Raw genomic sequence first — 12,638 nt, 5'->3', positions numbered from 1 at the left:
GTTTCAGATCGGCGTACACTCGCGCACGGCCCTTTCCGCTTGACGTGATATACATACCCGTGGCGCCAATGTGATGCTTCTGAATCATTACCGTTGATATTCTAACGTTAAATTGTATTGGTTCAACCCGCCGCTCTATCTGAATCCACGTCTTAGTAGTCTGCCGCTTCGTTAACTCCGGCCCAGCTGCTTTAATTCAAGTAGCTAATACTGCGGCATGCCCTACCTCTTCGCAAGCTCCTCGTGATAAAGCATTTCCTGGATGTCCTCTAACAAGCGACCATTATGGGCTAATGCATAGGCAGAGCCCTTTTTATGGATAAGTTTTCCTGAAGCACACGCTTCTTATATCAACCAACATCTTGGCAATCGTCCCTGCACTATGAACCGATAAGCAACCCGATTGAAATGGAAGATTTTCCACCGCACCATACGTAGACCAACATGCAAAAGGTGTCTTCACCTCCTGATCCCGTACCCGCCCTCCTCAACGAGTAAGCTAGGCTGGGTCGAGAGTAGTGCTTATGGAGTTACAGGGATGTGATCTGGCCAGATGTCGCGAGCGAAGAACTTTTCGTGTCCACCGAGGGAGGCCTCGCTAAGAAGACGTGGGTGCTAACTGATCAGCATGTTACACTTGATATCTGACTACATTGTCTCAAAGATCCAATACCATCGGTGTCTCTCCAGGGTCTACTGGTGCGGAAGAACACGGCCAAGATACCGTTAATTCGAAGTTCTGAACGACATACAAGAAAATTTCGGACGAGTATGATGACGACTTCTTGGCCCGGGCGAATGATGATATGGGCGTTGTCCTCACTTTTGTGCGTTCGTTTCAATGTATTTAAATGCCAATCTAACAAGGTGCATCAGGCTGGTCTACTATCAGCTGTCAACTCTTCATTCATCGGCAGCATGCAACCCGACCCTGGAGATACTACGAATGTCTTCATGCTAAAGTTGGTCCAAATTACTGCCGAATAGCTGGGACAACGCTTCACATCGGGCCAATGTACGCACCCCTCTGAGAACAGTGGTTGTCCATGGACTGGACCAAAGACTTTCACTTCCGTATAGCGAGGAATTAACTTGGAATGGTGTCCTGCAGTGGTCTCACAATAACGGGAATAAGCCCCACCCTGAAGAATTCGACTGGCTTGTTGATTATCTGGGGAATAAAGCGGGCGAGGGCTTTGAATCGGAAGGAGATGCTTTGCTTGCATTGAGCGCCACGCATGGACTATGGAGTTCTGCCAGTTTATCAATGCGCTCATTCGTTGTATGGACGAAGACAACGACGACAACAAATATAAACCCTCCTGAGTCCTGTATGCCGCACTGAGACTTGTTTCGGACACTCGAAAAGAACTTGCGGCTATTACAAACGACTCAATGCCACAGGGTATCAATGCAAATCTCCTGGATTCGCTTTGTCGCACTCTTTTCGCTGCCGTATGTCCAAATCATCAGACAAATCATAACAATGAATCCGACGTCCCTTTCCACGAGGAACGAGACGGCCGCTACATCAGCATCATATTTTGCTTGGCAAAGAACGGGGGGTTGGCGTCAATGTCTGATCCGTGATGGCCCCGGCGGTGTATTGATCTACTAGTAGTTGACAAAGTTAATCAGAGGAAGTATGGTGGATCTTTGGTGACGGTTCGATTTGCCGTGTTGCCGCGTATATTTTCAAAGTCCGTTGTGTGTACTGTTGTATTTACTTTTGTATTTACCAAGATCATCCCAAATGTCACGGTCACCACGTTGGGCAGCGCTGAATATACCATCTGCATATCTAATTTCCAAATAACGGATCAACGTTCTGAATATACCTTCTACTTGTCTAATTCTAATCACGGTTCAACGTTAACGTTCAACTTCCGCCGCTCGATACCAACATTAGTTCTGCCGCTGTTTGCAGAGGTACTTGATAGCAGTCAGGAATCAGTGGTAACGGCATCGAGTGAAATTTAACATGGCTAGTAGCTGTTGTGCTGCCCAGGCATTTCTGTCACGACGACGCGACTTTCTGCACTACTTACCATTCACCATCCCCTAACTAACTAAGATGGCCAGAACCCGAACCGGACGGAGTGAACAGTCAATGATCTGAGGACGGAAGCTTCGAAACTGTTCATTGGACTCGGAAGGAAGAGGATCCAGGACCAGAAGGTCTCAGACTGTAACCAAGGACCTCCTCAAACCCGCGGACGAGTTTTTAGCGACGATGTTTAAATGGATGGTCCAAAACCATCTGTCTCTCCTGCTGAATTACTTTCACAGATGCCGAATACACTTGGAAAGAACGGTCGAGTTCCTGCCCGTAAGTAGCATATCTGTGCTAGTAGTTCATTCCCAGCTGATTTTCGCTTATTCAAGCTCCTGATGATCTCATCAGGCCGATTATTGAGGATTTCGTGGCGAAGGGGTACAGTAACACCGAAATCGTTTCCCGCCTACGCAAATACTATGATACTGATGCATACAATGTTTCGTGAGTTCTTTTTTTTCTAGCTGAAAGCATGCTTAATACATGACCTAGGATTGACCTCCTGAAAAAGCGGCGCTCTCAGTGGGGGCTGAAGTCCGCTCGTGGGCAAGCCCATACCATAGCAAGTATTGGTCCTGCAATCGAGCGAGTGCGAGCACGCTTCCCAAAGCAGGGTTCGCATGACATGAGGCAAACCCTCATACACGAAGAAAAGATTACCGTGTCAAGGTGTGTTTTCTTTATTCATATTTCTGTATTGACGCATAGTATTTTGGGAAAAGAAAGTTGATTCTTCGCTACATGAATCTCCACCATCAGGCAGATGTTCAAGCTCGCAAGAGTCGACGCCTGAAGAGGAGTGTTTACTGGACCGCAGGCGTCAATGATATTTGGGTATTTGATCAACACGACAAGTGGCGCCGGTTTCAGCTCTTCCTGCATGTTGCGATCGAGCCATTCTCAGGACGCATACTTTGGATCAAGATCTGGTGGACCAACCGTAACCCCCGTCTTATTTGTGGATGGTACTGTGATACTGTACAAGCCCTTGGTGGTGAGCACGACTATCTCGCTACACTTGCCAACTGAAACATGGTTTTACTAGCTATGCCCCTTGTAACCCAGAGTGACCCTGGAAGTGAAAATAATGGCATTGCCAATGGTCACACCTTACTTCGTCATATGCAAGATCCAGCTCTTGCCCGCACTTTACAACACAAATTCAAGGGCCAACATCGCAACATCAAGCCCGAAATATTTTGGAGCCAGTTACGACGACGCTGGACTCCAGGATTCGAAGATATTCTAGAATATGGCTTCACCACAGGAATCTATAATCCTGATGACGCCTTGGAAAGGTAGCAGTACCATATTGATTTCCTTCTTTCTCGCTGAGCACTAAGCATCAAGTATTCAAGGCTCGTTTTTCATTATATATTTATTCCATGGCTCCAGCATGAGCTCGATCTCTTTGCAGAAAGGTTCAATCATGTCAAACCTCGCCATAATATCCACAAGATCCTTCCGCACGGTCGTCCAAACGACATATTCTACCATGCCGAAGAATATGATTCTTGTGACTTCTCAGTAAGTACTAGCTATCTTTGTGTCTCGTCGATTGATTGAAAGGTACATTCTTCCTAGGTGAAAGTTGACCATTCTTCACTTGATGCTATGCGACAGATATACGCTCCTCCGGACCACCCTGTCTTTCTCCTCCTAGTTCCGCAAGAGTTTTCTCAACAAGCCTCCATATTCATGGCGGAGCTTGGATCACCTCCGGTAACTGGGGACAATGTCTGGAATGTCTATGCTGACCTTCTGATGTGTTTCCAATCAATTGAATGGGATGAAGGGATTCGCAAACTTCTTGCGGCGCAACTCCCACTTCCTTGTGATGGGGACAACCTTATTGGCTCCGAGGACTTACCTATTGTAGATTTTCCGCCGTTTGTTGAAGGTAGTGGTCCGGGCAGTGATATGGGCATTGAGAAGATCTCAGATGATCTCAGATGAGGAGTCAGATGATGCAGAGTCGGATTTCTATGAGTTTGATTGGACTGATGATGAGCTGGCATATACGTTTGTCGATCAGATGCTCAAGACAGGCAAAGTGCGGAAAGATGTTGAGAAACTGGTGCCACGTCTTAGACTTGTTCGTGCATCACTTGTCATTCCTGTTGACATTGACGACAGCGACTCTCGCGCCAATTATCTTATTGAAGAGAGGATTAGCGGTACATTTGTTAAGTATATTAACAACAATTCGGCTGTTCCAGCTCGTATCCTGGACAGCAAAGAAGCAGAAATCGGACTATTCCTGTGCTTCGTGCAACACATCCAGTATCGTCTCTCCAATGAGATGGTCTACCTCTCTGATTTTCAGGGTTAGTTTGGTTGTGCAGTCATCGTTCGACAAACTTACTGACTGTATCTTGACCTAGGCTCCGGTGATCTTCTTACTGACTGTCAAGTCATAACGGGCTCGTGAGTTGATGCTGAGCTGGTCTGTCTTATTGGTTGACTGACATGAACTAGAGACTTTGTGAATAATTTTGGCGACGGAAACTGCACAGCTGCTTTCAAGAACTTCCGATCTGAACACCAGTGCAACCAATTTTGCCGTGCCTTCGGTTTGCAAGCATTATCGTAGTCTTGATAGGAAGACGGAAATCGCGTCGTCGTGACGGAAACACCTGGGCAGCACGATGTTACTAGTCACATATTGAATTTCACTTGATGTTGTGCTATAAAGTACCTCTGCAAACAGCGGCAGAGCAAATGTTGGCATTAACGTTGAATATTTGAATGTCGAACGGCGGAAATTGAACGTTGATCGATCATCGATCATCGATGATCCGTTATTTAGAAATTAGACATGCAGATGGTATATTCAGCGCTGCCCAACGTGGTGACCGTGACATTTGGGATGATCTTGGTAAATACAAAAGTAAATACAACAGTACACACAACGGACTTTGAAAATATACGCGGCAACACGGCAAATCGAACCGTCACCAAAGATCCACCATAGAGGAAGAGCTGGATGCCGAAACCCCACCCTTCTGAAACCTACCTTCCAGGATTCTACCTTCTTTGATCATCGGGAGCATCAATCCTATATGCAAGGATATCATTCTCACCTCTACCGAGAAGACGTCGCTCAGACTATTGATCAATAAAATGTGGCACGCTCGCATTGATACGGACGATGACGACTACGTTGATGCAATACCAGTATGTGCGGAGAGCTAAATGCGAATTATCAACGCTGTATGAAATTTTGCCGAGGGAATGTATATAGATGTGCCAGTGGGTATTGATTGATACATAGATGGATTCCGTGACTTGGCGCCAGATGTGGAGGTGAAGTGAAAAAGTATGTTGGACATGGTGTGGAAATACTGAGGCCAGTGCGAGACGACGAATGCGTGAAATGAGGTGGTAGCGCGTGCACAGGCTGGGAGAACTGGAGGTTACAGGAAGTTCTGATGTCCAGCCCAGCTCTCACTCATGTTGAGTCGGACGTCCTGGGAGGTCCGTAGGCAGAGATGTTGCTGACTGACGCGTGGGACACGCGTCACGCGGCCGCAGCGGCGTAGACCTTGCGGTCGCTGTTGTAGTCAACAAGCCGCAGACTAAGTGTTGTTTAGTGCTGATAGGCTGTGTCCGTTATTGCCGGCGTCACTGCCTGATTCGCCACTAACCTTTCTAAAGAAATCGTTACCGCTCTATCTCGATCATGCGGTGTCATCCCAGACTCGGAGTCTCTGATTGCGGTTTCACATAAATACCAGGCCAGAGGCAGTCACTTCACTATCAACTTCATCATGGTCAACACAATTCCTCCCGCCAATCCAATCCCTGTTTCACCATCCTCTGCTGAGGTTCTGGCACGCCTCTTTCCTACACCAGCGCCCCCTCCATCAGTCCTTGCACCAGCCCGTCTACCAAATGCCGGTCCAGGGCCGACTGCTGCACTGCTGAAGACGCTCAAAGATAATCACGAGCGCAGCCATGTCTTCTTCAACTACTACAGTTTTCACAAGTATGTGCTCATAAGATGACGTAGCAGAACAACCCTGACACTGCATTCAGCCATGCAGCCCACCACTTGTTAGCCATTTGGGCTCTTGGCGCATCTGGACCTTTGATCACAGCTGCATATGAGGACACTCACCTCGACCATATGCGCGATGCCTTCCAGGCACCTGACCGTGTAGTAATTTCAGATGACAACTTCCATGACTACCTCGGCGACGAAAAGTAAGCCTGAATACCTCCTACATCTCAGTCGAAATAACTCACAAACGCGACCCAGTTATTATAATGCATACCTGGACTATTACCACAAAGTAGTTCTCGCCCCGGGTGCCACCATCTCAAGCACCCTTGAAAAGTACATTTTCTCTTCGGAGTACAACATCAACGATTCTCTCGCATCGGGAAAGCAGCAGCCTGAAATGCTTAACCGTTTCGTGGAAATTCTCATCCATCCCCTTATTCACACCGGCTACGGTGCAGAATTCGGACTTCCTGGTATGCTGGCTGAAGGTCTCGCTCAGGCGAGCGTTCATCCTGCACGAGCAACCGTCTTAGTCTCTCGTTTACTTTTCCCTGGAAACCCGGACTCTCAGTACAGGCCCAAATCGCACGTGCATGCGCTCTCAATCCTCTCGCAGATGCTTGTCGATAGCCGTTTCTGGACGCGTAGCCTCGAAAAGCATGAATTCGAGGCTATGCTCGTGTCGCACGGCGAGCTCATCAACTCTTACGCAGAGATGTGGACATGCGAGATCAACAGCCAGGAAGATTTCAATCGCCACCTCGAGGAGCTTGTATGGGCAAGCACTTTGATGTACGGCGTCAGTAGCTGGGACGGCGAGGACAAGGAGTACCGTGCAGATTTCTTCACCATGCACATCGTCACTGCATGCCTCTTCCTCCCGTCTCTTTGTGCCCACCTTTCATACCGAAGCCAGTCTCTACTCCTACGTGCACACTTCCTCGCGGGCATCACTTGGTGGCTCGTTCGTGGACGCCCTGCTCTCCCCCTGCGCAAGTTCTTCGCTGCACCACTTGCGCCCCTCCCTTCCCCAGCGCACTTCAAGTACCCAACCACGTTCCCTGGCGTTCTACCCCAGCCAGCAGCATGTACACTACTCGGCGGGGATAGTCCACATGCGGTGACACCCAACGTATGGTACCCCCTTTTACAGAACACAATCGTACACCCAAATGAGCATCTCTGCAAGTGCCAGCGTGCGCTTGCGCACTTTGCCATACTGTACGGACACCGTGAGGCCGGCTTCATGTCGGAGGCACTGTCCTCAAGTCCGGCAATCAGTTGTCCTGACACACCACTGTTGCCTGGTGGCCTTGAACTCGCAAAGGATGAGTGCAAGGCGCTCGAAGCTCCGGAGTGGGAGTTCCTTGATGGGAGCGTATTCTTGCGCGTAGCTTGGTTGACTGGTGCTGCCCTTGGATGGGTGAGGGATGGCGAACCGAACACAGGTGCCTGGGATTACCAGGAGTTTGAGAGAGTGGCTTTGGAGAGAGATGAGCTTGAAGCTAAGATAAATGCATAGGCGATGGGGACATGTATCCGAAGTAACCGGTTTCTTTTTGTTTGACTCCCATCTCAGCTGATAATATACACGTAACTATCCCTTATAACATATACAGAATCCCTGATGTCTGTCTTGAAATGACACGAAACGACTTTTGGATCTGACATGACACCGAAACCTGGCCGCATCACTGGTCACGTGAGTCAAAGTCAAAACGTCACCGATGACACCAACTAGCTATATAAGCCCCTTTTCCGTTTCTAGCACTAACTACGATGTCCTCAGAACTCGACACTACCGCTAACAGACCATTCCATCGACCTGGTGACGAACCTTTCCAACACCCAGTTGGACATATGCATGCTCACGGTCTAGCGCAATATTCTCCTGAGGCAGCGGAAGCGTTTTCGTTCCCTTCCAAGCCTGAGTCAAAGCACAATGTGTCACCTCTTTTGTTCCAGACCCCGCAACCGCCTCTATCTTCCGTATGCCCCCAGCGCTGGCCAGGAATAGACGCAGACAGCACCAAGATGCTTTTGAAAGTGTTAGAGGACAATCATTCGAGGTGGCATATATTCTTCAATTACAAGGGATTTCATAAGTGCGCTCCGTTCCAAGCGTATATGTATGTTGGACACTAACTTCGTGTGAAGCCATGCGGCCCATCATCTTCTCGCGATCTGGGCGATGGGCGCAAGCGCCAAGATCATATTTTCTGCTTATGAAACTCATTGCGTGTATCAGCGGCCTGCGTTTGACTCACCAAGCCGTATCACACGCCATAATTTCAATGAGCACCTTGGCGACGAACGGTGAGTGATGTTCAACAGCATCGTTTGTTAATTACTGAATTTGTCCAAGCTTTTATTCAGCTTACTCGGATTTTTTTGCCCTTGAACTCGGGAAGAAAGGGTTTGCTCGCACCTTTGAGGAATATGTATTTGCTCCTTCTGCCAATTACCTAGCAGAACCACCTCCGGAAGGTGATGGTAATCCGGAGATGCTGTCTCGCTTCATTGGTGGATTGCTCCACCCTCTGATTCACGCCGGTTATGGCGCAGAGTTTGGATTGCTAGGCATGTCAGCAGAAGGTAGAGTTAACATTTATTTCACGCATTGTGCTGGTTCTTACCTGCAGAAAGGTCTGGCTATGACTGCTATACATCCTGCGAAGATGCATGCACTTCTTCCACCTTCGGATTTCAGTTCTCCTTTGAAATCTGGAACCATGCATGCCCTATCAATTCTCGCACTTGTCGCTAAGGATGAACGATTCGAGCACGTCAAAATGATGGACGATTTAGACATGCTTACGATGACCGTCTCATCTTACGACGAGGCACTTCGAGCGTACGCTGAAATGTGGGAATTCGATGTAGCAAATAAGGAGGGCGTCGCAAAAGCGGTAGAGGAACTTGCTTGGTTCAACTCGATAATTTATGGAGTAGGGGGCATGGCTAAGGATACATTCAGCGCTGATTTCTTCTTGATGCACCTTGCCACTTCCACCCTTTTCCTCCCGTCCCTCGTAACTTCGCTCTATCAAAACCCCCGTGCCCAAGCCTTGCTGCTGCGTTCCTTCTTCGCAGTGAGCCTGGCGCGCTACTTGTCGCGGGGACGCCCCACCCTCGATATCACCAAGTTTTATAGTGACACATCACGGCTTTTGCCTTCTAGTGGTCTGGACGTCATCCCGGGTCCGCAGCCTTCACCTTTCGAGAACACACTTCCCGACAAGAATTCTCCTGAAGCGCGGACGCCAAATTCCTGGTTATCCATAATACAGACTACGCTCGTGCATCCCTAACGAGCATTTGTGCAAGGTGCAGCGGGCACTCGACGCATTTTGCATCATTGTACTGGCTTGCGAGGACAGGGATGGTTCAGCCACCCGCAAAGAAGCGAGCGTAGCCACAGATAACAGTAAGCTCGAAGATGCTGAGCGCGACATGGGACTTGGAAAGTTGGATGGAACGTTGTTCCTTCGCGTGGCTATGCTTACTGCGCACACGCTTGGTTGGATGAGAGAGGGTCCAGCGCGAGGAGGGGTGGGATTATGAAGGATTTTATGACAAGTGAAGCGAGGACGTGAAACACTTCGAGATTGTAGTGTACAATAGTGGTACAAGGGTGAGTGCTATGTCTTGTTATTCTGAACTTCCAGGTGCAAATAATACGTGTGTGATGTTGTACATGTGCTAATATATAATGCGTGCAAATAATTGAGGGATATTGTATCATGCATGACGTGATGATTCGGAAGAATACATGCAGCAACCTGAAATAGCTGCGAGCTCTTGTTTGATTTGGGTCATGGTGGGTCGCAAGAACGGTACTGGGCTCCAACACCTATCAAGGAGTTTCCGGAAGTGGTCCACCTCCTTCTCCGGAAGCTGGAGTTTCATGGGAGTGCATCCACGGGAGGGTTTCACGCCCCTCATGATGTCGAAGATGACTGCAGTATCGTTACTCCTATGCGAGAAAGGAAGTGATCCGGTTGCAACCTGCAGAACGTTGTCAACGGACGGAGACAAACAGACAGATGGACGAGCCAACCTCGAGACAAACGCATGCAAAAGCGTATACGTCGCTGCTAGTGGATATCGGAGGCGGCTGAGCATCATCATCATTGGTGAGCGCTTCGATGAGTTCAGGCGCCATCCAACGAGTTGAACCAGCGAAGAGCGATGTTGCGAAACGACTGTTCCGCATGCTGGGCTCGGATTCAAGGACCTCCTCGATGACATTTGACAAACCAAAGTCTGTCAAGAGAGCTTGACCATCGTCGCCGATAAGGATATTGGACTAGATCCAAAGCGTAAATGTCAAGTCCGAAGAGCATGAATGAAGACAAACTTACGCCTTTGAGGTCGCGGTGGATAACGACTGGCTGGCAATTGTGCAAATAGCTGACTGCCGAAGCTATTTGCTGGATCTGTTACACCTCGTGTAAGGGGGTACTGTGTCACCTGTATATCGCCTGACTTACTAATGCAAATCGATCTGCTTCGGGATTCATTTCCAGATAACGTGTCAATGTACCGTTATTGCACCAAGGGGAGACCATGGCTATGGAGTTAGGAGACTGGGCAACGCCATAGAGCTGCGCAATATTTGAGTGACGCAGGCGGTGCCAGGCAACAACCTCTGATTTAAGTCGCTGTCATGCTTCATTAATGCACGAGTAAACGGATTTGGAGATGTGCACGCACCAGCATCAGCTTCTCCTTGATTTCGTCTGTCACGTGCATGTACTGGCGAAGGTATTTGAGTGCGACCTATCAATCCACTACTAAGATACTGAATTGGGAAGAAGACAAAATGCTTCTTACTGGTCGTGTCCCATAGTGGGAATGTGTCCAGACTCCCTTCCAAACGTCGGCGAAGGAACCGCCAGATACAGGTGCGTCGCCTACTTTTTCAACCTCGTCTGTGAGGTCAACAAGTAACACGCTGCCTTTCACGACCAGGGTCTTCGTTAATTGCTCTAACGTTGCCTTTTGCCTAGCACGTTGCTTCAGCCGCGAGTAGTCCAGGTGCTCGGTCACCCAACGGAAGCTATCGTAATGCGCAATAGCTTGGGTGATAGAAGTGAGGGAAGAGAAGTACAACCGGGCTGGGTGTCGTTGGAGAAGGGAAGCGTTACGAAGGTGCACGTCGGCCGGTGACTCAATGTCGACGTCAATCCAAGCAGCAGCGGCTCCCATAACTTGGTTTCCTACGCTTGAACCATGCGGCTGAGGCTCCTCGCGTTGTGTGCCGAGCACGTAGAGAGCAATGGTAGGCATGATTGGGAATAGCAGATGAGCCGATGAGCTAGTGAAGCCATGTGTTCAACATGGCCTGATATATAACGGTTTCTTAGACTCACGGATCCCCAGCAAACTCCTCATCGAGGGTGGCGAAGCATGAATCAGGGAGCACAAACTGTTGACCTTCGGACGCCAGACCTATACAGATCTCGGCATCGCAGAACCTCCAGCAGTCAAGACCCTCAAAGTGACGGAACACCTTCTTGTCGTTGTTCTCGTGCTGCAGGAAAGCATGGAAACCCCCCAACGTAGCACGTCTCCGAACCCGATGCCATGCATGTCTAGCGTTAACGACCGCACCACTGCCAGTGATGACACGTGTCGTCAAGCTGGCAACCGTCTTCGCGTACTTGTCACTGTTTCGATACCGTAAGAATACGAAGAACCGGAGCAATGCGTCTCGGGAGTGTCTTGAAATCGGCAGCTCGAGCCTCGTGTCCGGTCGTGATTCCCCAGAGTGTGAAGAGCGGATCTTTGATATCAATTCACTAAGGATCCGCTCCACTTCGTTTTCCAGACGGGTGAAGGCCTGTTCCGCGGTGCGCAAGACAGACCGGCAACCTTCATCCAAAGATGGGATGTCAAAATTATGGAAGATTGTCTGAACTTGCTCGGGAACACGACGCGTTTCAGTGAGCTCGTTGTCGTAGATGTCATATGTATGGACGCGGTGATCGTCGAGGGTGTGCTTCAATGGATCGCTATGTATGTATCTCCTGTTAACGACAAACTTGGGGTCATTGATGAATCACTCACGCATCAGACAACCAAAACCGCCAGAAGAACTGGGGAACGTAAGGTGTCACTCCGATAGTTTCATTGGGGATCTGTATCAAAGAGATCATCACATCTCCCATCAGTGAGAAAGGTGCACACCGTACCATTGAACTATGCTAGTCAGGGAATTTTACAGGAATCACTCAACCGCCTACTAGTGACAAGGTGTCCCAAAGGTTGGAGGTTGTCCACACAAACAGCCAGGTTTGTGTAAGGGCTGCAGACAGACTCTTCAAGGTAAACGGCCGTCGAGTCAACCGTGGACCGTCCCAGACCGTCTCTTGTGGGCGAATAAGTGCAAGAGAAGTATCGCTGTGCATGGTGGAGTGTGTCATATTTAAATAAACGTCTTGACGTGAGCCCTCAGCTATGCGGCATGGGCGCTGAGTAGGAAATTACGCGTGACCATGATCTTGACACAAAATGCGGGGAATAGTATGCGGTGCCATTCGACGTGGCACTTACTCAAGAGAGTCACCGTCA

At 49.0% G+C, this 12,638-nt stretch overlaps 6 protein-coding genes across 6 annotated transcripts; 5 read left to right on the top strand and 1 right to left on the bottom strand.

Annotated features, from left to right (window-relative positions):
- Positions 1 to 749: 749 nt before the first annotated feature.
- Positions 750 to 987, top strand: F5147DRAFT_571185 (uncharacterized protein; the record flags this gene model as incomplete). Its single annotated transcript, XM_041431035.1, has 2 exons — positions 750 to 827; positions 877 to 987. Coding segments are annotated over 2 exons (189 nt in total), but the record flags the coding sequence as incomplete, so codon positions are not given.
- Positions 988 to 1,882: 895 nt separating this feature from the next.
- Positions 1,883 to 3,979, top strand: F5147DRAFT_631334 (uncharacterized protein; the record flags this gene model as incomplete). Its single annotated transcript, XM_041432797.1, has 8 exons — positions 1,883 to 1,942; positions 1,990 to 2,329; positions 2,386 to 2,500; positions 2,549 to 2,725; positions 2,779 to 3,050; positions 3,102 to 3,354; positions 3,415 to 3,583; positions 3,641 to 3,979. Coding segments are annotated over exons 2-8 (1,413 nt in total), but the record flags the coding sequence as incomplete, so codon positions are not given.
- An 88-nt stretch (positions 3,980 to 4,067) lies between these two features.
- On the top strand, positions 4,068 to 4,848 carry F5147DRAFT_608036 (uncharacterized protein). The gene is made up of 3 exons (XM_041432372.1): positions 4,068 to 4,383; positions 4,441 to 4,483; positions 4,535 to 4,848. Exons 1-3 carry the CDS (start codon positions 4,092 to 4,094, stop codon positions 4,647 to 4,649), a joined length of 450 nt encoding a protein of 149 aa, XP_041295846.1. The 5' UTR covers positions 4,068 to 4,091; the 3' UTR covers positions 4,650 to 4,848.
- A 751-nt stretch (positions 4,849 to 5,599) lies between these two features.
- Positions 5,600 to 7,732, top strand: F5147DRAFT_759182 (uncharacterized protein). The gene is made up of 3 exons (XM_041440434.1): positions 5,600 to 6,044; positions 6,095 to 6,262; positions 6,318 to 7,732. The coding sequence occupies exons 1-3, from the start codon at positions 5,827 to 5,829 to the stop codon at positions 7,582 to 7,584; spliced, it is 1,653 nt and encodes a 550-aa protein (XP_041295845.1). The 5' UTR covers positions 5,600 to 5,826; the 3' UTR covers positions 7,585 to 7,732.
- Positions 7,733 to 7,841: 109 nt separating this feature from the next.
- On the top strand, positions 7,842 to 9,626 carry F5147DRAFT_650389 (uncharacterized protein; the record flags this gene model as incomplete). Its single annotated transcript, XM_041433449.1, has 4 exons — positions 7,842 to 8,167; positions 8,220 to 8,378; positions 8,428 to 9,361; positions 9,390 to 9,626. The coding sequence occupies 4 exons, from the start codon at positions 7,842 to 7,844 to the stop codon at positions 9,624 to 9,626; spliced, it is 1,656 nt and encodes a 551-aa protein (XP_041295844.1).
- Positions 9,627 to 9,648: 22 nt separating this feature from the next.
- On the bottom strand, positions 9,649 to 12,634 carry F5147DRAFT_681022 (kinase-like domain-containing protein). The gene is made up of 9 exons (XM_041436344.1): positions 12,260 to 12,634; positions 12,135 to 12,205; positions 11,438 to 12,079; positions 10,899 to 11,382; positions 10,779 to 10,844; positions 10,556 to 10,726; positions 10,427 to 10,501; positions 10,123 to 10,371; positions 9,649 to 10,070 (listed from the first exon to the last, which is right to left on the bottom strand). Exons 1-9 carry the CDS (start codon positions 12,260 to 12,262, stop codon positions 9,804 to 9,806), a joined length of 2,028 nt encoding a protein of 675 aa, XP_041295843.1. The 5' UTR covers positions 12,263 to 12,634; the 3' UTR covers positions 9,649 to 9,803.
- Between the last annotated feature and the right edge of the window lie 4 nt (positions 12,635 to 12,638).

The sequence above is a fragment of the Suillus discolor genome (genome assembly GCF_016758755.1).
Source record: "Suillus discolor strain FC423 chromosome Unknown F5147scaffold_12, whole genome shotgun sequence".
Taxonomy (NCBI): domain Eukaryota; kingdom Fungi; phylum Basidiomycota; class Agaricomycetes; order Boletales; family Suillaceae; genus Suillus; species Suillus discolor.
The sequence above is the reverse complement of the archived record's forward strand: the minus strand, read 5'-3'. Positions and strand labels throughout refer to the sequence as shown.